This window comes from Furipterus horrens, unplaced genomic scaffold (assembly GCF_987537825.1).
Source record: "Furipterus horrens unplaced genomic scaffold, mFurHor1.1.pri manual_scaffold_1, whole genome shotgun sequence".
NCBI classification, from domain to species: domain Eukaryota; kingdom Metazoa; phylum Chordata; class Mammalia; order Chiroptera; family Furipteridae; genus Furipterus; species Furipterus horrens.
This window is the reverse complement of record NW_028327171.1, coordinates 34,147,043-34,168,715: the sequence shown is the minus strand read 5'-3', so window position 1 is coordinate 34,168,715 and position 21,673 is coordinate 34,147,043. Positions and strand designations below refer to the sequence as shown.

Genomic DNA, 21,673 nt, shown 5'->3' with positions numbered 1-21,673 from the left:
TCAGTCACAGAACCTTTTTCATACACTGCACTGATCCTTTGTTGCACTTCAGTTTCATTTTTACCTTTCCTGAAATAATAAAGCACGGTATTCTGAAAATGTGTATTTTCTCCCATCTTCAATATTAAAATGGCTACAAAAAAATTCACCAACTTTGATAAGTTTTTTAAAAAATGCATTCTGATATGACAGCTGTCACAATACACTTTAACAAAATTGTTTTGAATCAAGTTAAAGTGCTATTAAAGCCACCTTATGGAAAACACCAAACAAACTTCTTGGCCAACCCAATAAAAGTACAGAGAATCATAAATAATAAAATAACAACACTTAAGTATGAAATATTACCTTGAATTAGCAATTGTTAGTATAACATAATTTGCTTCAAGATCCTAATTTTAGATTTTTTTAGGTTATATTTTTTCTGGAAAAAACATGTGACTACCTTAGAGCAAGTCTGTAGGTTAGAATTTACACCATGAAAAGAAGCCAACATCAGAATAATTCATGGAGAAATGGAACACAATCAGTTTTGATGTCACTGAATAATTATTTCATATAATGAACACAAAGTCACAAGTGTCATAAAGCACTAAAAATGACAGTGTTGAATGCCAACAAAGGAAATAAAAACTGTTGCTTCCCTTTTTTAATGTGAGCCACATTGGCTAAAGCCATTGAAAAATTTCTTGGCTGTACTGAGAAATATTTCACTGTGCTTAATTAAATTTGTGTAATAGAAGGTAAATTTTAAATTCAATTATTGCCCCCCAAAAGGGGAGGATTCAGTTGAATCGGGTTAGTTTTCTGTACATAGGCTTTATAGGTGTTCCTGTTATAAACTAGCAAAGACAGACAGTCCTCACTTGTCACAGTACTGTTAGCTCAGCTCATGCACACTGAGCCGTATCATCTCTCCTGTACTTTCTGGGATCAACGCAGGTATACAGGCATTTCACTTAGCTCAGCAACATGCATCGCAAGGGCTGCCTCCATATTTCAGTTTATATTGATCGATTGCCTATGGCTTAGAATAGCATTGTGAGCACATGAAAGATGTGAATATAATAATGAAAGTACCTCTGGATGGGTCTACATCTTTTTTGGATCATTAACATCTGAAATAGTTTATTTGCATCTTGGTTTATGTTCCTTTTAACCCTTTCCAACTCTCCCTCACTCCAGGGGCTGAGTCACCTGCACCAGCATAAAGTGATTCATCGAGATATTAAAGGGCAAAATGTCTTGCTTACTGAAAATGCAGAAGTTAAACTAGGTAAGAACAGAATTCAGTGAGCCTAAAAATTGAAGGAGTTGATAGGGCTATTTCAACAACATTTTTTTTCCTGCAATGAATGTAAATTTGTCACTGTGGATTTGGAGGTCATTGGACTAAGAATGGAAAGGGAAATGTCTCTTTGTCTATTTCAAAAACTTTATTTTTATTATTTTTTCTTTTATTGATTTTAGAGAGAGGGGAAGTGAGGGAGAAAAAGTGGGAGAGAAAAACTGATGTGAGAGAGAAGCATTAATCGGTTGTCTTTTGCACACGCCCCAACTGGGGACCAAACCCACAAGCGACCTTTTGGTTTGCAGGATAACACCCAATCAACTGAGCCACAGCAGCCAGGGCTCAAAAACATTTTCTAAAAGCACTTTGAGGAGTGAATTGATATGCGATATGCTAAATAGAACCATGTGTTTAATTGATGTATAGAAATAATTGAAGTGTTTTTTGTTTTTTTTAAGCAAAGGCTCGTTAGGTTAGAACTGACTGACCTTGAAATGTTTTCCTATGTCTTACTGTTTGTTTACATTATTTCTATGACAGAACAACGGCGACCTATTTTTTATTAAAAATATCCACAGACATATTTCAAATAATGAATTACTGCTACAGTCCCATATGTTTTAATTTACACTGCTCTTATCATAACCCAGGCACCTGTGCAAAATGGATGCCCAATAGTCTACAAGCATTCTGATTAACCCACTTTGATCTTCCAGCGTTGTCAGTGAGGGAATCCTTTTCTCTGGTGCTGTCCATTAGAGCCCTTCCCACAACAAATCTGAAATTGTACAGATGTGGTAGAGAACCCCAACATGCACTTGTCTGCTTGATGTATATGAGTAAAAGTGTAAATTGACAAATTCTCATAGGATACACAATTTGTCTCCCAGAAAAGAATCAACATTAGTAAGATTGTTTATTTTCAGAGATTTAAATATATCCTATGTTTATATCCCAAACATTGGTTCTTACCTTTTTTGTTAAAGTATATAATTTTCTTTTTTTTTTTTTCTTATCTAGCATGTAGGGCCAAACTTTCATGTCATGAATATTCCTTGTTTAAAAAAAGCATACATTATATAGTGAAAAGTTTTATGTGTAATGACTAGATAAGCTATTCTCAGAATACTCATCACTAATTATCAGTTATTGTTGAGAGTATTATACGCCAGGCCCTGTATAAGGCACTTTGACAAATATTACCTCACATAAACATACCAAGCCTATGTAGAGAGATCATCATCTTCATTGTATAGATCAGGAAACAGAAGCTCAGAGAGGTGGATCTACTAGCCTTAGGTCACATCACTAGCAAGTGGCAGAAATGGGGTGTGAACTTAGGCAGTCTGACTCCAGAAGCTTAGCCCTTAATCAAGTTCTTTGAATCCCTTAAATATTACCCTTTATGATGACAACCAAGCTTGCATTTTATTTAACAGGTGTTTTTGGTCCCCATGAAGCCTTGGTACAACCAAATATAACACTTTGTGATTTCCTCATGGTACACTTTATCCATTAATGCATGTAACTTAAAAATACACATTCACAATAGTAAAAAGGGAGAAGCAACCTGAGTGCCCATCAACAGATGAATGGATAAACAAAATGGGTCACTTACCTACAATGGAATATTATTCAGCTCTTAAAAAGGAAGGGAATTCTGAAACATGCTGCAACATGAATTAATCTTAAAAACATTAAGCTAAGTGAAGTCAGCCAGTCATAAAAAGATAGCTACTGTATGATTCCACTTACGTGAGGTACCTAAAGTAGTCAGATCCATATAGACAGAAAGTAGAATGGTGCTTCCCCGGGGCTGGGAAGAGGGGGTTGTTATTGTTTGATGGGTACAGAGTTTCAGTTGGGGAAGAAGAAGAAGTTCTGGGATTGGAAAATGAAGAAGTTCTGGAATTGGATGGTGGTGATGGTTCACAATCATGTAAATGTACTTAATGTTAAAATGGTTAAAATACTAAATTTTATGTTATGTATGTTTTAACAAAAACTACACATTCATTTTATCATCATATAAAAGTCATAGACTTCATTCATTTGCCTCTCGTAACTAGTGGACTTTGGAGTCAGTGCCCAGCTTGATCGAACAGTGGGCAGGAGGAATACTTTCATCGGGACTCCCTACTGGATGGCGCCAGAAGTTATTGCCTGCGATGAAAACCCAGATGCTACCTATGATTTCAAGGTAGGACCTGTTACTTCTTCATTATGTTTCAAAACTATGCCCAAAACATCACCCTGAGTCTTTCAGAGCATTCTTTTGTGGCTTTGAGCTTTTTATTTATGCAATCCAAAGGGAGCACTAAAAAGCATTATTTGAATTTAAAATGATTAGACATTCTAGTGAGAACCTTTTTAATGAAGTGTCACCCATCATAACTGATTTCCTGTTTGTAAAAAAATATTGAAACCATTTTCTTTATTTTGAATTTACTTTCACTTCTAATTAGGAAACAGATTTCTGTTTTACTCATAGTTTTGATGTTTTCCAAAGTACATATTCTGGTAACTTTTATGTTAAAGAAACAAGATATGAATTTTCTGTCTTGGGTCATCTTTTTCTGATTAAAATAATCAGACTTACTCATTTCTATATTGCTTAAGGCTTAATTATTGGAATTTCTTTTTAATAAAACTGAGAACCAAATGGGATATTTGTAGCTACTTTATGGTGTTTCTGTAGCCTGCTGTGGTATTTCATAGAAATTTGATTTGTGGCTTGTAACTTTGTAACATAAAATAGTAATTTGTTAATAAATCCCAAGTAATGTTTAAGTAGAAAGGTGAAAGTTCTGCAAGCCAATAATCAAAAATAATTTTGGGTTACTATCCCATCGATAGCTGCAGTGTCAGGTGACATTGTTATGAAATGTGGCTGGAAGTCAAGACATTAAAATTGGGGGCAGATGGGATTTAGGCATTGTGGGTTTTTAGACTGTGCAGTAGATGGAGCGACATCCTGTGGTTGTTGTGCAGATCCCCGGACAACCTTGGGCAACACCTGTTGCTACCTAGGCTAGTTTCACATGTGTGGACTTTTTACTAAGGGATCTTAGGGATCATCTCAAAATACCCTCATCTTCCAGCCAAGGAAACTGAGGCAGGCCCGAGGCATTTGCAAGTGTACACTCAGCGAGTGATCTTCTCAGAGCTGGAACTTGAACCCAGATCTCCCAACACTCTGTTCAGAGTTCTTCTCAATATACAGGATGGGACCAAAAGAGCTTTATAGTTGTTCATATGGAATATACAATACTTAATAAATAATAATAGAGGAATAAACTCTGTGTTTCGTGTACTCAGAACTGTACACCTACTTTGCCCCACCTTGTATTACTCTGCTCCTCTAAGATGTTCTATATAAATCTTCAATTTACCAACAGGACAGCCTCTGTCGAGTATATTTGGAGAATTTCTGTTTTCAAGAACATTTTTAGTTCTCCATATGTGGGTTATTATTGAAATCAGGTCAGAAAGATGCAAACATTGCAGTGTTTTCGGGACCCAGTGTCCCTGCACATTGACAAAATTATTGGCCTCTTTGGAGAAATGCAAGCTTGAAGGTCTGAAAACAAAATAATCTCCTGTAAATTTCTCCTTTTTTCAAGGTTAGTCACTGTCATAACCTGACAATAATGTCTGGAAATAGCTGCCAAGTTCAAAATTAACCTCTTGCCAAAATAAATGTCATTTATTTAAACTGATAATGATAAGCACATTTAAATAATTTAATTTGCAAATCCCTTCAGAGGAGCCACTGCAAAATATATGTCTCAGACCAGATATGTGTATCATAATTGGCTATAAGCAATTCTTCAAACTATGGTCATAAGTAATTAGTGCTAACTGGTCCACATCTGGACCACAGATACTTTAGACTAGAACATACCATGGGGAATCAAGAGTGTTGCAGACTTCTGCCCTTATTTTAGCCTTTTGGCGGGGTGTATTATGACTGGCTATAGGGTATATGGACTTATTCTGCGACATAAAATAGATCCCTGTGATTTAGTTGTTTTCAGTTGAGTAAGTAGAATAGAACTTTCTTTCGGCCAAGTCAAAGCTTGGAGTTAAACTGGTGTCTTGGTCCTATTCCCTCAGATTATGGCTAAGGAATGTAGTTTGAGATCAGTGAAAAACTTCTAGTCCAATGTAGTAACTCTCATTGTGGACAAAGCCTGGTGTATGAGTAACAACAGGGAGAATCATTTTGAAGAGGGTGATTTCAGAGGTAATAGAAGGTTCATGTGACTATAAAAGGATCCTGAGACATTAAAGAATTGAAGGTTAATTCTGTATCTTTTATTAAAAGATGAAGAATCCTGATGAGAGTAAAGATTTGACAGTACCAATCACTTAAACCTTAGTGTGAATTAGTCTATGAGGATTGTCTTGAGCGTGGCTGTATGGAGGAGAAAGAAGACACGGCAAGAAAATGAGCTTCAGTGGTCACTTGTCATGGGTCAGAGAAGGAACTTGACCAAAGGGTGAAAATAAGGAAGATCAGGCAGAAAGGGAGGTTTGGGGGTTCTTGGAAGATTTATTTCAACCACTTCACAATTTTATCGTGGACCAGAGAAGAAAGTATGCTTTAAATAATTTTTCTACTTTTTTCTTGGCACGATGTCTTAGCCGTTCTTCTGTTCACTATTCTTAGAAATAAGCTTTGGCACTTGACAATACTTTGACTTTCAAAACCATTTATTCATTCACTCAGTGCATACTTATTGAACGTCCACTATGTGTAATGAATTAATCATTTTGTATCTCTGTGTGCAGTTCTTGACTAGAAAATTCATGTGCAGCCCATCAAAGTTCAAGGGTTTGGTACTGCGTATTTGGTAGCCCATTTGGCCACGCCATGTGTGCCAGACTCAGAACCTGATGCCATTGCTTTGGGCTCTCATGGATGACAGGTTCTCTCAGCCTAGAGGGCATGATTAGAATAAAAGATGACTTGAAGGGCATTGAGCTTTGTTAGAGTCCCTACCACAAAAGCCCTTCCTTTAAAACAAAGACAGAATGTGAAGGAGAAGAGTATAGCTTGCTTTTATTATTTGACTTGTTATTTGATTTATTATTTCTTGATTAATGTATTCTTTGAGTTGCCTAAGATGTATTTAAAGACTGCTGTAAATTTTTTCTAAAAACTACAGTAATTCAGTAAAATAAAGGCCTCTGTGGAAAACTAGTCTGAAGAGCTCATGCTTTTTATTGCAATCTGGTTTTGTCTGGTATCTACCAGGCTCAGTAAGTGATGACTGAAAATAACCCCTATCCTAAGGAGGAGCGCCAGAATCTCATTTGCTGGGTGTGTTCACTTTCCCCCAGAGGCCCTTCCTTTCTTGTTTTCAGAAATTCTGTCAAAACACTTCAAGCAAAAGGAAAGGTTTCATTTTCCTGATAAGTATGCGGGGCACTAATGAAAGCTTTCTTATTTAATAATAAGCATTCAAGAAATTTGAAATTAATAAAACTGTTCGAAATTTCTAGGCTGTTCAAATTGTTATTTTTTTAATTTAAATTTCATGTGAGTCAAGTATTTTATAATCTTATATACTTATTGCTTTCACACAACCACTCACTAAAGAAACTTCTCTGCAGCTAAAAGCCCATCAATACGGAACTGTCAGAATAAAGACTAGCGCATCTGTCCAGTGGAATATGACGTAGCCATTTAAGTGGGCAACAAGGTAGTATCCATATTTAAGTTGGGCAGATCCCAAGATAGAATGTTAGGTACAAAGAGCAACTCATGGTACAATACACACAGTATAGTCTTGTTCTCCCCCATCTCATGGCTTTGTGATATGTGTGTGGAGAACTTAAAATGTTTATTTTATGTATCTTTCTGGTCTGTTCTGCCCTCCTCACCCAAGATGTACAATGAAATGGCATATCCTCTGAACCTCCACCCACCGTCCCCCATCTTCTGTCCCAGTCTGTGCTAATGTTGCCTGTTATTCACCTGGGCTCTGTTCATGAGACTTTGCACATGGGTGCTGTGGATCACCAGCAGACTTATGGTTCTCCTCCAGGGTTTGGGGGAATATTGAGCGCTGCCTGTAGAGCAGGTACTCATTCTCCTGTGTTACAGATAATTGGCTTTATTCAGGCAAGATGAAAAGAACTGCTCCAGGTAAGAGGCTTAGCTGGAGATTAAGAGAGTAACTGGCCTAGTTGGGGAGTCACCAAGATGCATGCAAGGTGTCACACAAGAGGACAATATTCTGATTGCAGAATGCGAGTTTCACTCTCAAACAAGGCCCAGCCTCTATCCACTGAGATTCAAACAAAGGTCCTACCCCTATGCAGAAGAAGGGAAGGATAATACAGATATCACGTTATTATCACCAGTTGGAAGCACAAATGGCTATTAAACATATTTTTTGTTACTCCGTGTTCACATCTGCTTGTATGTATGAGATTCCTTCATCAGACATGCCAGCATCTTCTGCAGGCTACTTGCTGATTCCCAGGTAAAGAGAATAAGCCCTTCTAACGTTTTCCCTCCAGTCAGATAACAAGTGTAGATGAACAGGGACTAAAGATTATTGCCTTCAGTTTGTTTTATTTGTGAAAGGCGATTACCAATTTGAGACCATTTTGACCTAAAAAAAGCCATCAGTATCCTATGATTCCAACCTCATATTTGTATTACACACCTCTAATTGTCTGATGATGTTAGGCCAGAATCTGCTTCTCTATAACGTCTATCTCTAGCTTACCCATATTGCCTTTACGGACCACACACAGTAATTACAATTTCCTTTGTCCAGCCGAACATTTCCAAAAAGAGAATAACAAATAAGTTACATAATAAATGACTGTTTTCTGGTCTGTGAAACAATGGTACTGGTCATGCCCATGTTTAAGTTACTTTACTGTCTGTCAAGTCTAGACTACCTTGCTACCTACCCTCTGCTTTGCGAGGATGGGTCTAGGGCTCAGCTATCCTTGTTTCTTGCTGTCCATCCCGTTCCCTCTTAGGCTGTCCCAGCAGGGAGAGACGGCAGGGCTGGATGAGGAAGGACATGCCCTTTCCTGTTTTCTTCCTGTAAATTTCCTGTTTATACCTGCATCATCCCACCTTATTCTCTGAGTACCACCTTACCTGACTCAGGTGTGCTGGTTGAACTGCCAGTCACTGGTAACTGGTCCTCAGAGTCTATCTGCACCAGTACTTTTTAGATACCCACTATGTGCACTGCCTTGTGTTATGCACTTTGCACATATTATCTTACTAAATTATCACATTAACCCTGGTAGATAGGTGTTCTCTTCACATTACAGTTGAGGAAATGGGCTCAGAGGAGTTAAGTGATGGCTTGTCCTAGTCACCAAGCTAGTTGTGTCCAAGCGAAGTGAAACCTAGGTCTACTTGGCTGCACAGATGAGCTCCTTCTGCCTCTCCCTGCACTCTGGGGCTACTCTCCTGGGCCACACCACTTCCTTCTCTGTGTGGTTGGATTGGCCATCTGAACGTGTTCTTTTCTTCACATGTTGGGCACCCTGTCCCCAGAACAAATGCTATCTTGTGTTCAACTTGCCTGCATGCCAGATGGCCTTCCAGCCGTCAGAAGTTGTGTGCTCACCTCTACCTTCTCAGAGGCACTGGAATTTGCCTCTGTTCTGTTTGTTGTGCACATACGACTGGGCTATTAATCATGTCACAGGGCAGGTGGTGTAGCACCTCTGGAATAACGAATTACTGAGCTCCTGCCAAAACGAGTCACACTGTGGCCGCAAAGGAAACTTATCTCTCCCTGACTCTCCTCATCTTGTTCCTCCCTCTTCCCTTTCTCGTCTTCTGTGATCTGTCTTGCCAGTTGTCATTGGAACACTTTCTCCCATATTTAAGTTAAGTATCTGTGGGACTTGCTAATGCATACAAAGGCTTAAATAAGTCTCAACAAGGATGTCTGTTGCTCTCTAGCATGGGTAGTTAACCACAGCTTATGAGCAGCTCTGTCTACTATATATAAATGGCCACGAATATAAATGTTCCTTTTGGAAAACAAGAGAACCCTAGCAAAAAGTGATCCTAATGATGCTATCAAAGGAGGGCTTACAGAAGAAGCAATTTCCAGCCAGGTCATATGAAAGAAGATACACAGGCGTTGGGATGGTGAGACCTTTGGTTTGAAGGAGTTGTTTAGGGGGCTTGGAGAAGCTACCTAAGAGATGTTGTCAGCTGAATAAAGGAAGCATCTCTTTTCATTGACCCTTCCTGCTCCCTATAGGATAAATCCATGACCACCTATCACCTGATAGCTGGGACCACCTCCATTTTCCAGCTGTCAAAATATGACTCCACAGACCATTGCTGTATACCTATTATCAATAAGGAATGCTTTTGGCTGTACTTAGGTTTCTTAAGTCCCCAGAGGTCTAAAAGCAGGCAGTTCAGGGTTGGTGTGGTCACTCATTGATGTCTTTAAAACCCAGGCTCCTACCTTTCTGCCCTGTCATCATTCATTGTTGACTTATTACCTTATGTTTGCGAGGTGGATGATGTAGCTCCAAACAGCATTTTTAAAACATTCAATACCTAACTATTTAGTCAGGGGCACTGACCTCTTTTCCTTTCGATTGTCAAGTAAAAAAAAAAAAGCCAATAACCAACACAACAATAGCTTTCCAGAGTGACTGAATGAAAATTAACTTATTTTTTGGGTCAGATCAGCAACATATATTTTACCTTCAAGGCTCTAAGTAGTGGGGAAGAGCTATCAAGACACCAGGTATATTTGTCACGTATTTCAGGAAAAGCAAAAACTTTCTCAGAAGCTCCCAGAAGATGTTTGCCTGTGTCATATAGGCCACAACTATATCACATTCTTAATTGTCATCCTTGCTGTAAGGAAGTGCACGTACACATTTGGCTTGCCTCTACTCTTCAGCAAAGGAAATGGGGGTTGAAAATACCTGTTGGGTTAGCCAACAAATGATGTCTGCCACAGGCAAATAGGGGGACATCACAGAAGATTAAATTACACAGGCAAAGGCAGCCCCACCTTATAGTAGCAGAGAAGGAAATTAATATGCTCAAGGCCACTGTGCTTAAGATTTTGTGCTGGACAGCTTGCCTGCATGTAGACATGTCACAGTTACCTGTTGTGCAGTTCTGAAAGCCAAGCTCTGAGCAGTGTTTTTAGGAACCTAGATTTGAATCTAGGTCTGTCTGACTTAAAAGACTCTTCATACTGCCTCTAGGAAGTTGAGGCCAGTTTCCTAGCATTGGTTTGTGGGGTGCTTCATGGAGTCTCAGCACCTTCAGTTACGTGTAGACAAAGTAAGAATCTATCTTATTTTATGGACCCAGAAAAGTTTTTTTTTTAAAATGTGAGTAGTCAGGCCCTCCTGTTGTGGTGGCAGGTAACAGAGAACTGGCCTGGGAGGCAGGACACCCAGCTCTGTTCAAAACCTGGTGCTGAGTTACTCTGTGATCTTGGGTAAGTCATTTCTCCTCATCTGTGAAATGAGCGATTAGAGTCGATCAGTGATTTTTAACTGCTGTACCACAAGAATTTTTAAAACATTCAATACCTGACTACTTAGTCAAGGACACTGACCTCTTTTCCCTTAGACTGTCAAATTTAAAAAATGACAACAACCAACACAATAGCCGTCTGGTGTAAATGAATCAAAATTAACTTGTTTTTTTTTGGTCAGATCAGCAAAAAAACATAACATTTTTTGGTCTGCCGCAGCATTTTAATAATTAGTTTATGTGTGCCATGAGATTAAAAAAGTTGAAAAATTACTGGACTAGGTGCTCTACTAGGCATTTTATAGCCTTAGAACACTTAGGTTTTGCTTCTGTCTCTCATAAATCTTTAATTTGTTTATTTAGCAAGTACTGATTAAGTGCCTACTGTGTGCTAGGCACTGTTCCAGGTACTTGAAGTACACCAGCCAACTAAGCAAAGATGCCTTCCTCATGGTGTTATCGTGTGTATATATTGGCTGTAGAGGGTGCAAACTGTAAACACAAAATATAATAAATTAGTGATGAGTAAATTACACAGTTGTTTAGAAGGGTATCAGTTTTCTGCAGGACAAAAGTGGGAAAGGGGGAGGGGGATTGGCAGTGCTCGGGAGAGGTCCCTTGTCCTCATGGGGAGCACATAATTGGAGCTGTTGCTGCAGACAGGGAGCAGCTAGAGCAAGACCTGAAGGTAGAAGTTGGCCTGACTTTTCTGAGCATTTTCCTCCCCTGTCTGAGGACCAGTCTGGTGCCTTATCACCCAGAGCCATTATTTCCTTTCAAATGCAACAGGCTTAAGCTTCCTAGATTTGAAGTCCATTTAAATTTAACCCTTCTTTGGTGGATAGGGGCATACAGCTGGGCTGACCTTCATATTTGCACTTCATTTCACAATACAGAACCACTCAACTCCTAGGGATGTTGGGGAAATGGTGGTAGAATTACCAAGGCCTGGAGATACTGAAATCTTACCACAACAGGACAACCCACCATTTCCAGACTATTCTTGCTGTTTAATGCCTCCTGCATAGTGAGTGACTCATTGTTTCTGTCATGCTCCCAAAATGTTGTCTGTATCAAATCAACCATAAAGCCTCAAGTTCAAAAAAGCGGTGTTTTTATATTTACCAGTTACTGCTCCTGAGCCAACCTGTAATAGGGGACCAGGCCTTTTCCTTTAGTTCTGGAAGGATCCTCTCTAACTAAGCAAGGCCAGGAGACTGTAGGAAAATTTAGTCACTTGCTAGGCCATGCAAACTGTGTGTGTCTCTATGTTTAGTGACAGCTTTGAATGCATCTTGAAATATAACAAAAGTCAAAGGACAAGAGTTGCCTTTCTGAGTGTGTTTTATGCATAGAAGTTACTTGAAACCTGAGAACAATGGTATTGTGCAGGTGTGTTGTTATCCCCAGGTGAGCTGAGAACTTGCAACATTTATATGAACAGGTTGACAGGCTCCTGAATTAAAGAACCCTCCATTCCCCGCACCTCTGGTCCTAATGTAGTGTGTGTCCCAGCCACCTGCTCTAACATAGATTACACATTAGGCAAGAGGCTAGACCCCCTAGTAAGCTTTCTGTCCAAATACTGAATAGGACTGGGTGTCACCCATGGGATATTGAGAAGTTTAGATCTAGGGGACCACTTTGCATGGATTTCATAGTTCTTCTTCAGGCATATCTGCTCTTCACATGGCCTTGACATTTGTTTGATGGAAATTGCAAGGAAACTTCATTTAACTATGATAGCTATAACTTGAGTGAGGTTACAGGTGAGAATTGGGAATAATGTACAAAATGCAGGCTACATTTAAAATGAGAGAGTGAGAGTCTTTGTCAAGGTTGTGGGTCATTGAAACAAATTTCGCATTGTACCAGTCTACTGGGAAGCTGAAGTAGCGAGCATCCTTGGGGGGTTTCCTAACCTGATTTTCCTCAACTGTTGAGTTACTCCCTCCTATGCAATATTTAAAGGCTCCTAAGCAATTGACACCAAGTGGGGAAGTAACATATCATTAGAGATGGGGATTGTACAGGTACAGGTTGAGTTGCTAGCCTAGAAAATTCTGGTAAGAGCATCAGAATCAGTCTGAGCATAATAAGAAAGACTATAAGGGTATAAATCAAATCTCTATTTACATATTAGTCTGCTTACTAGAAAGAAGATATTATTCATTCATTCAACAGATATCTCGTGTACCTACAACTATGCTGGCTCTGTTCTAAGCAGTGGAAATACATCGGCAAACACCACCATCCAAACATTTTCCTGTTTGGTTAAACCACATGAAATTGTCAATTTTCTATGTTAAAAACAACTGCCTCTAAATAGAGGATGGATCAGGTTTACAGTTACTCATGTGGAAAATAATACAATAATTAATAAATAATAATAATGAGAATAAACTCTGTGTTTAACATATTCACAACTTTGTAAACCTACTTTTGCCCCACCTTGTGTGCATCAACTAATGAGCCAGCCATTCCACACCTGGGTATTTACTTAAAAATAAATAAATAAGTAGACATTCATACAAAGACTTGTGATGAATGTAGCAGCTTTCTTTGTAATAGCTCAGAATGGAAACCATCCAAATGTCCACCAAGTGAATGGATAAAGTGTAGTATATCCTTGCAATGGGACACTACTCAGTAATAAAAAGGAATAAAGTAATAATACACGCTAGGACATAGATGGACCTTAAATGCATTATGCTAAGTGAAAGAAACCGGATGACTTTATTTATATAAAACTTTACAAGATGCAAACTAATCCATAGTAACTGAAAGCAGATTGGTGGTTCTCTTGGACTAGGACCTAGGGTTGGGGACAAGAAGGGCATAAAGAAGATACTACAAAGGGACAGGTGGGACCTTTTTGGGCTGATAGATATGTTTATTATCTTGATTGTAGTGATGGATTCACTGGTATATACATATGTCAAACCTTTTCAAATGGTATACTTTACACACGTGCAGTTAATGACATCACAGTTATACCTTGATAACAGTGTGAAACATAGTCAAATAGCTGCAATTTCATATGGTTCAAGCAGTAGATAAATTTTAGTGATAAATTAATTTGTATTTAATTTATTGCAGTGGCATTGGTTAATAAAATTACATGGGTTTCGGGTGTACAATTCTATAATACACCATCTGTGTATTGTGTGTTCACCACCCAAAGTAGCAATAAATTAATTTTTAAAACCATATATTCATTTTCATACATTTATTGAGAACTCACTATGTGTCAGGCATCAAGAAAGTTATTGTCAATGAAAGAGAATGAGGCTGTTGGTACTGTTACGCTTCGCAGCCGAAATGTTTGTAAAGCGGCGACTGCATGTCTTTCCCACAGGCAGTTCTGAAGCAGTTACCAGGTTCAACCAAATTATCCTTGGCTCACTGCATTTATGCCTGTGTCTTTCCCTTCCTTCTCTTCCAGAGTGACCTGTGGTCTCTGGGAATCACCGCGATCGAGATGGCAGAAGGTGCTCCCCGTAAGTACCTTCCTGCGGGTAAAATCTGTTACTGGTCTGCTCTGCAGGTACTGAAGCTTCCTTGCCAGTAGCTTTACTTCTGCTACGCCAAGTCCTGCATGCATTCGGGCTGGCATATTTAGAAAGCAGAGTCATCTTAAATCAACCAGGAATCCATTCATTTCCGAGTGGTGTGAGGATCTTAAATTTATGACGGAAAAAGAAAGAAAAGCGAGGCAAACTTTGGGAAGACATGTTTATTTTACAGATTCAGTGTGTAGTAGATTCTTGCACTGCCCTTCCTCCACATAACATAAAACTGAGACCAACCATCAAGACCAGAAACTCCAACAAAAATTCAAAGCCGATTTCTAGTGCATGTGTCACACAAACACTTACACTCATCTGCTTTCATTCCTATTGAAACACTGATGTTTAGATTTTTAGACTTCCGTGCTTACTTCAGGCTGCGTAGCCAGGGCTCTGGATCTCCTGAGAAGCTCTCAGATTCCTTGAGAGCTGGAATACTGGCCCTGCACAGCGCCTGTACCAGGCCAGGGCTGGCTGTGCAACTGACCGAGGGCCTAGCGGCTGCCGTGACACTGAGATTGCACCTCCCAGGGGCCACTACCCATCAGTGGCCAAGCATGACAGGGACATACGGCAGAGCCTATTCTGGAAGACACAAAATTCCTTTCTTTATAGGCAACTTTCACGCCTCAGTTTTATTCCTTAGTTTCCTTAGACTGTAGGACAGTCTAACACACTTCTGCCTACTTTTCCTCCCTCTCATCTGCACACCACTCAGACTTGCATAGCGATCTGATGACTCTCCCAGCCTTCCCTGGCTCCCTCCCTATTTCCTTGGAGGCAGAAATTTCCCCTTCTCACATGTAATAACAGCTTGGTGCCTGCTTTACAGAGGCCCCTTATTTGCATGACAGGTTGTGATGCTCAGGTGATTTTTTTTTAACTTAAAGTCATCATAGTTTTCTTATTTCTCACTCTAGAGTTGGTAGAATTCATCTGTAACATGATTGATTTGGAGTCTTGGTTGACAAATTTTCCCTCATTCACAATGCTAATAAGAATTTATGAATCATAAAAATAATATATTACAGCCTTAAAACCATGTTATCATTCTTGATGAGTAGTTGAAGAAGCTAAAAATAAGCTTTAACCCACCGCATTCTTTAGTTTTAGGGAGATTATATTCTTATTCCAGGACACAAAGGAGAAGATACTCCCAGATTATTTGAAAAGTAAACTAGTGAGGTATTTTGATTAAAATAAGAACATTTGAGTGCTTTCACCATAAACAATAATGTCATGTTTACCAGTGGAGATAGTTTGATAATTTTCCTTCCAGACTTGTTTGCCTTAATCCTCTGGTCTTCCTGGGGCCAGGGAATGAAACAAAGTAAAAACCCATCATAAAACCTGAAAAGATAAACAGTGTCTGGTGTAGTGTTTTATACTCAAAATCTGTGTGGATAACATTGCATTTGGATGAGCCTTCAGTGTATAAGAAATAGACCACAGATTATCAAAAATCCTGTATTTTTAACACTTAAGCTTTTACTCACTAAAATAACTTACCATTTCCATTGTAGTTGTCATCCTGATGTTGTTTACTTAGAATCTTAGACGGTTATTTATAGCAAAGCAAATGTGATTGACCCTTTAACTTTGTTTCCTTAATTATAAAGTCAAAGTAGAAATGTTACTATCTGGCTGAAATGTGTTGTCTTTTATGAGACTCCTGTAATTAGACATCAGCTCTTTCCAGTGCTCACCAGATGGAAGCTTTGTGATCAGACTCTGCCCACTGGTCATGCGTGGATGCAGGGAGCCATTTGGCAGCATTGGCTGCACAGCTAGGATGAGCTTGGCGCGAGTTTGGCCTCCTAACTGGCGCTGGCCCTTGTTTTGGCCTCTTGCAGCTCTCTGTGACATGCACCCGATGAGAGCCCTCTTCCTCATCCCCCGGAACCCAGCACCTCGGCTGAAGTCTAAGAAGTGGTGAGTTTGGCCTTCAGTGTTTTACAGATCAAGAGCAGGTTTTCCTGTGACTCTTTTTCAGATTAACTCAAATACTTAGGTCCTGCTGACAGCATTAGACTATCTACACTAAGACTTGGTGAGTGATTTTCCATATGAGTCATCCATCTTATTGAATAAATATAAATTGAGTTACTATAGTTGTCCCCTCTTATCCATGGATTCACTCTCTGAGGTTTCAGTTACTGGTGGTCAACTACTGTCCAAAAGTATTAAATTTCCCCAGGTGTTGATGTTGTCATGGCTTAATGATCCAGAATCATCCAAAGCAGGGGGTCCTCTGTAACCTAACGCTGCGTCACAGCACTTACGTCATTCACCTCACTACATCTCATCACGTAGGATTATACCATCTCACATCATCTGATGAAGGAAAGTGAGTGCATTATAGTAAGGTATTTTGAGAGACACATTCACATAACTTTCATTGCAGTTGTCATGATTGTTCTATTTCATTATTATTGCTGTTAATCTTTTACTGTACCTAATTTATAAACTTTATCATAAGCATGGATGTATGTATAGGAGAGAACATAATATATCCAGGGTTCTGTACTATCTGTGGTTTCATGCATCCACTGGGGGTCTCAAAATGTGTCCCCATGGATTAGTAGAGGGGAGGGACTCCTGTACTTGCACAGCAGGTCTTTATCCCCACACATTTAAGGTAAGATGCTCTTACCTAAAATGGATAATGGAACCCCGCACAGAACATCTCAGAATAGAGGGTGATAGTTCAAAAACTCAGCTCATTAGATTGGCTGATTTCTCTTCTGTTTTTTAAAGACAGTTAATTCTAGAAATGTATACATACACTTGGTAGTATGGAAGGTGATTTCATGGGTCTCTCCATGAACATTTGTAATTTTTGGTTTTCTGTTGCTTTCTCTTTATGGCAGGTAATACTGCCTTCCTATTTTGAGTAGGGATTTAGCCTTCCCATTTAATAAACTTATTCACATGAAAAGTGACTTAAAGAAAAACACTAAGTGAATAGTAAGTAGTATGGGTGGTGTAAGGGTTTGGGGAAAAATTGTGTCAGTATGTAACAGAACCCATGGGCTGCTTCAATTGAAACAGAACCCACGGGCTGTTTAGTTAGGGGCCCGATTGCCCGCTGCCAGAATTATAACTCTGAATACCAGAGTTTGGTGAAAAGAAAGAATTGTTTATTTACACATAGTCCTGCCTCCCCCTCCCAGACCTGGCCAGTCTTAGGAAAGTCAGAAACGTTTCCCTACTTCCTAGGCACAGTTCAGCTTTACCAGTAGCTGCCAATCACTCAGTTCTGATTGGGGAGGTCCTTTCTGTGCTGTGGTGCCCTCCAGCTCTCAATGCAGGACTGCCTGGATTCTCAGCCTCCTTGCAAACTGCCTTCTTCCTGCAAATCGCATGGATCTCCTCTCCTCAAACCATCCTGGCAAGAGCCTCTTCTTAAAGCAGCCTGGAGACCCCTTCTCCAAGCCAGATGGAGGGAGCCCACAAGAGCCAGAGAGTGAGGGCGTGAGGGCCAGAGAGAGCCTAAGAGAGAGAGCCTCCTAGAGCCAGAGCCAGCCCAGAATGTCCGCACCTGCTTCTCTTCCTCCCTGCCTTCTCTCTCTCCCTCACTGCATCCTCTCACGCAGTGGGTGTTGCAAACTGTTCTGACCATTCACAGAACCCTACTTAGGCTCTGTCTGCTTCTTCCGTACCAGCCCACAGTCCAAGACCCCTCCCATCTTCCTGAGTCTTGAAAGTAAAGCGGATCTTTGCAACAATGTTTCTAGCTACTAGCTCCAGGCATGCAAGGGCATCCTGAAAGCTGCTTCCTGCTCCCTATCTCCCAGCCGCAAACTCTGGGGTTTGTTTTTGGACTCCCCTGTTTCTGTAACAAGTAGTGTGCCTAAAGTTTGTGAAACAAAGTTTGACAGGTTAGGCCAGAAGTTGGACTTCTGACACATTGTACTTATATCAGGGTCTTTAAGCCTAATCAGTCTATAACAAAAATGCATTGTTCCCTCCTTTTACCCTGGTGGCTTTGGTGTATCCTTCCTGATGCATTCTTGAACCTCTGATTTCCCTTGCACCGGGCCAATTCCTGGCTCACCTGTGACCTCCTATGCTTTTCTAGAGATATATTCTGGGCAGTGAGAGCATGAAAGGACAGACGCTTCTGCCCCCTGTCATGCCACTTCATGATTGGGTCCTTGACTGGGGCCCCTCCGTTTCTCATCCAGCCACCCACAGTTTCACCCCCCACACACACACTGTGCAGAGAACAGTCTTGATTAATACCAGTCATCTGGGAATGGCATAGCAGCCCCGGTGGAACAGGAGAAAGGCACACTGCACTGAGGAAGGGAAGGAGACAGATAGAAGGAACGACAGCCCCGGAATTGCCAAGGCTGCAGGAAGAGAAAGAGTTGCTATTGGTAACAAGGAGGCAGAGCGTTCTCCGCTCCTGCTTCTCTCTCCGGAGGGTCACTGTGGTGTGAGAGGACCACTGTCTCCCCAGCAACAGCCTTCCATTGGGCACTGGCACAGCATGTGATCGCCAGGGTGCCCAGGCCCTGCTTCCTCCTTTCTCCCTGCAGCAGACTCCTGGGGAGAGGAGGTAGCTCAGTTCTGTCTCCTGGAAGCATCAGTGGCACTACAGAGCCTTCTGCTAGGTTTCTGCTTGTCCTTCACGCCAGCCCCCCGGTGGGGCCCACTGTACACAGTGGGCTTCACTCACACGGTTCCCTTCTCTCCCTGCACTGCCCTGGACAGGTGTTCCCAGCTTCCCCACAGGACAAGCGAGCCATCTGCACACAGGTTTTGTTTGAGCAGCCACATACCGTGTCTCAGAAATATTTGTATTAATTGCCAAGTGTTACAGATCTGGTTATTGACCATAACATTTAGACATCTGGCCTTGTGTGCAGAGGTGATACAGTGCTACCCTGCCGAGGGCCCTGCTGCCCCTTTAGGGCAAGAGATTGTCCTTCTGTCGCTGTTGCCACCTCTTTGCAGCTCAGAAGCTAGAGTCGGTTGATCACCACACTTGTCCCGCTTTCTCTTAACCTGGCCTGCACCGCCCTTTGCGTGACCTGTCTGGCCCCTCAGAAGAGTAAGTGAACTGCCCCTGTACTGTGGTCTTAGTTTTCATGATTCAAAAAAAAAAAAAAAAAAAAAAAAAAAAAATTGACCTTGTTTGAGAAATACAGACTTGGTGGAAAATACAGTCTGTCTTTTCTACTTCACACATTGGGCCGTGAGAAGTCTGATGCTGCTTTAGGGAGCTAGTCAGTCCAGGAGCAGTGAGGAGGCCAGGCTGGTTTCATGCCACCCAGCCCCGCTGCGTGCCCTTCCCTGACTCTGAAGGAAGGCCAGTGAGGAGCCTGAGTGCCACACTGCTGGACAGGGAAAGGAACAGTAATTTGGTGATTTGCCAGTGAGTAAAGGAAACAGCACCCCTCGGGAAGCTCGCTCTCCCTCAGAGCCTGGCCTTGGTGAGCTGTTGTGCAGCCCCAGCCGCAGGGCAGATGGTGTGGCTCCCATTTTTCCCTAATAGCATTCCAGTTTCTAAGTGAAATTTTTTAAGTGCTTCAGAATACAGTTGACCCTTGAACTATAGTTAGGGGTGCCAACCCCTATGCAGTCGAAAATCCTCATCAAACTTTTGCCCTCCCAGAAAAAAACCTTAACTACAGTTGTTTCTTGATATCCTTGAGACGTTAGTTCTAGGACCCCCATGAATGCTCAAGTCCCTGTATAAAGTGTCATAAACCAGTGCATACCGTTGGCCCCCTGTACCTGCGATTGGTTGAATCTGCCAATTCAAAACTCAGGGATATGAAGAGCCAACTCTGTATTTATTGAAAAAATTCACATCTAAGTGGACCTGCACAGTTCAAAATGGTGTTGTTCAAGGACCCACTGTGCTTTGTCTTGAAGAACCAGGCCCACAGTGATTTAAAATGGGGTGTGCTTTAATATGCTCTAGTGTTTGAGAGGAAGAGAAGTGTTTTGCTGCTTTTATTTTTTAAAGGAGAGGATCTCCATGCCACATCAAAAGAAACAAAACTCCAAAATGTTCTTTTATATCCAGCTATTCTCTCAGTGTAATATGAACATATTATCAAAAGGGGGCGCCATTGTGGTAGAGATGGGCCATGAATTCTTCATAATAAACATTCCAGTCAAGGTCATTTCCACTTAACATTGCTGAACCTGCAACATACAAGGCATATAAGAAATATATATGTTGTAGACTCAGTAATGTGTGTGTGTGTGTGTGTGTGTGTGTGTGTGTGTGTGTGTGTGTGCATGCGCATGCAAAATTAAGATAAATATATAATCTTAGCCACAGCCCTGCCAGACAAATGCTCTGAGTCCTCATTTTATTGATTAGAGACAGGCTCAGGTAGGTCATGCTCCTTGCACAAGGGTAGACAGTCTTTTAGTTTCCCAAGTTTGTAACCCACATTCTTTCTACTGCACCACTCGGCCTCTTAAGTTCAAGATTAACATGATTGAGAATGAGCTATAGCAGTCTCTTAGTTGAACATTTTTCCCTTGCACCTTACTATTGGGGAAAGAAAGGCAGTAGCACTACTCTTGCTCCTTCCATTGTAAAAAGAAAGGAAAGCATCCTTCCTAGCAGGAACCTGGCCTTTCCTTCCCCTATCAACTGAGGAGGAGAAGCCTTAGAGCTAAGCCAGTCATGCAGTCAGGGGTCTCCATTCAGTGTTCAGCTGGCTCAGTCATTTAGTAGTTTGTTTCTTGGTTGAATGAAAGAGAGAAAGTATGTCCTCACCCTCTACCTCCAGGACACCACCAGCAAATGCACAATAAGTTAGGACTCTTATATCTTCCTCTTGTCTCTGTGTGTGGTTGGAGTCAGCCCAGATGGGTCAGCCATCTCCCACAAGAGATGTCGTCTTCCCTTCTCTTCCCAACATGGTCACCCACAGCCCCTGCCCTCGCACGCATACTAAGTGCTGAAGCTCCCATCCAGGAGTTTCCGGAGGAAGATGGAGACGTCTTCATTCCTGTAAATGATGGTTGGTCTTGTTCGTTTATGTGCCATTTGAATGCGAAGATTCCACACAGGCAAAGCAGTGCTGAGTTCAGATCATTAGAAGAATCATAATTTCTTACCACCAGAAAGAGGCAATGATTCCCACTTGTGCTTTGGCTGAAGGCTGCGAGGACAGGTGAAGTTCACTGGCTTGTCCAGAGCCCCAGGCTCTGCCCTGGGAGAGCCAGGCTGAATCCCGGCCTCTGCTTTTACTCCAGAGCTTTAAGTGATTCCTGTTATTTTATCAAACACCAGTTCTGATTCCTGGTGGGTTACCAGGCACTTTTGTCTTA

At 41.0% G+C, this 21,673-nt stretch overlaps 1 protein-coding gene across 7 annotated transcripts in view; it reads left to right on the top strand.

The window, feature by feature from the left end:
• Window positions 1–21,673, top strand: part of TNIK (TRAF2 and NCK interacting kinase) — a 342,270-nt gene that overhangs the window by 219,775 nt on the left and 100,822 nt on the right. For all 7 annotated transcript variants that reach the window (XM_090273875.1, XM_090273868.1, XM_090273843.1 and 4 more), the window contains exons 6-9: window positions 1,186–1,276; window positions 3,361–3,491; window positions 14,245–14,299; window positions 16,222–16,300. In XM_090273875.1, the coding sequence (XP_090130001.1) occupies window positions 1,186–1,276; window positions 3,361–3,491; window positions 14,245–14,299; window positions 16,222–16,300 (356 nt within the window). The remainder of the gene's footprint in view (window positions 1–1,185; window positions 1,277–3,360; window positions 3,492–14,244; window positions 14,300–16,221; window positions 16,301–21,673) is intronic.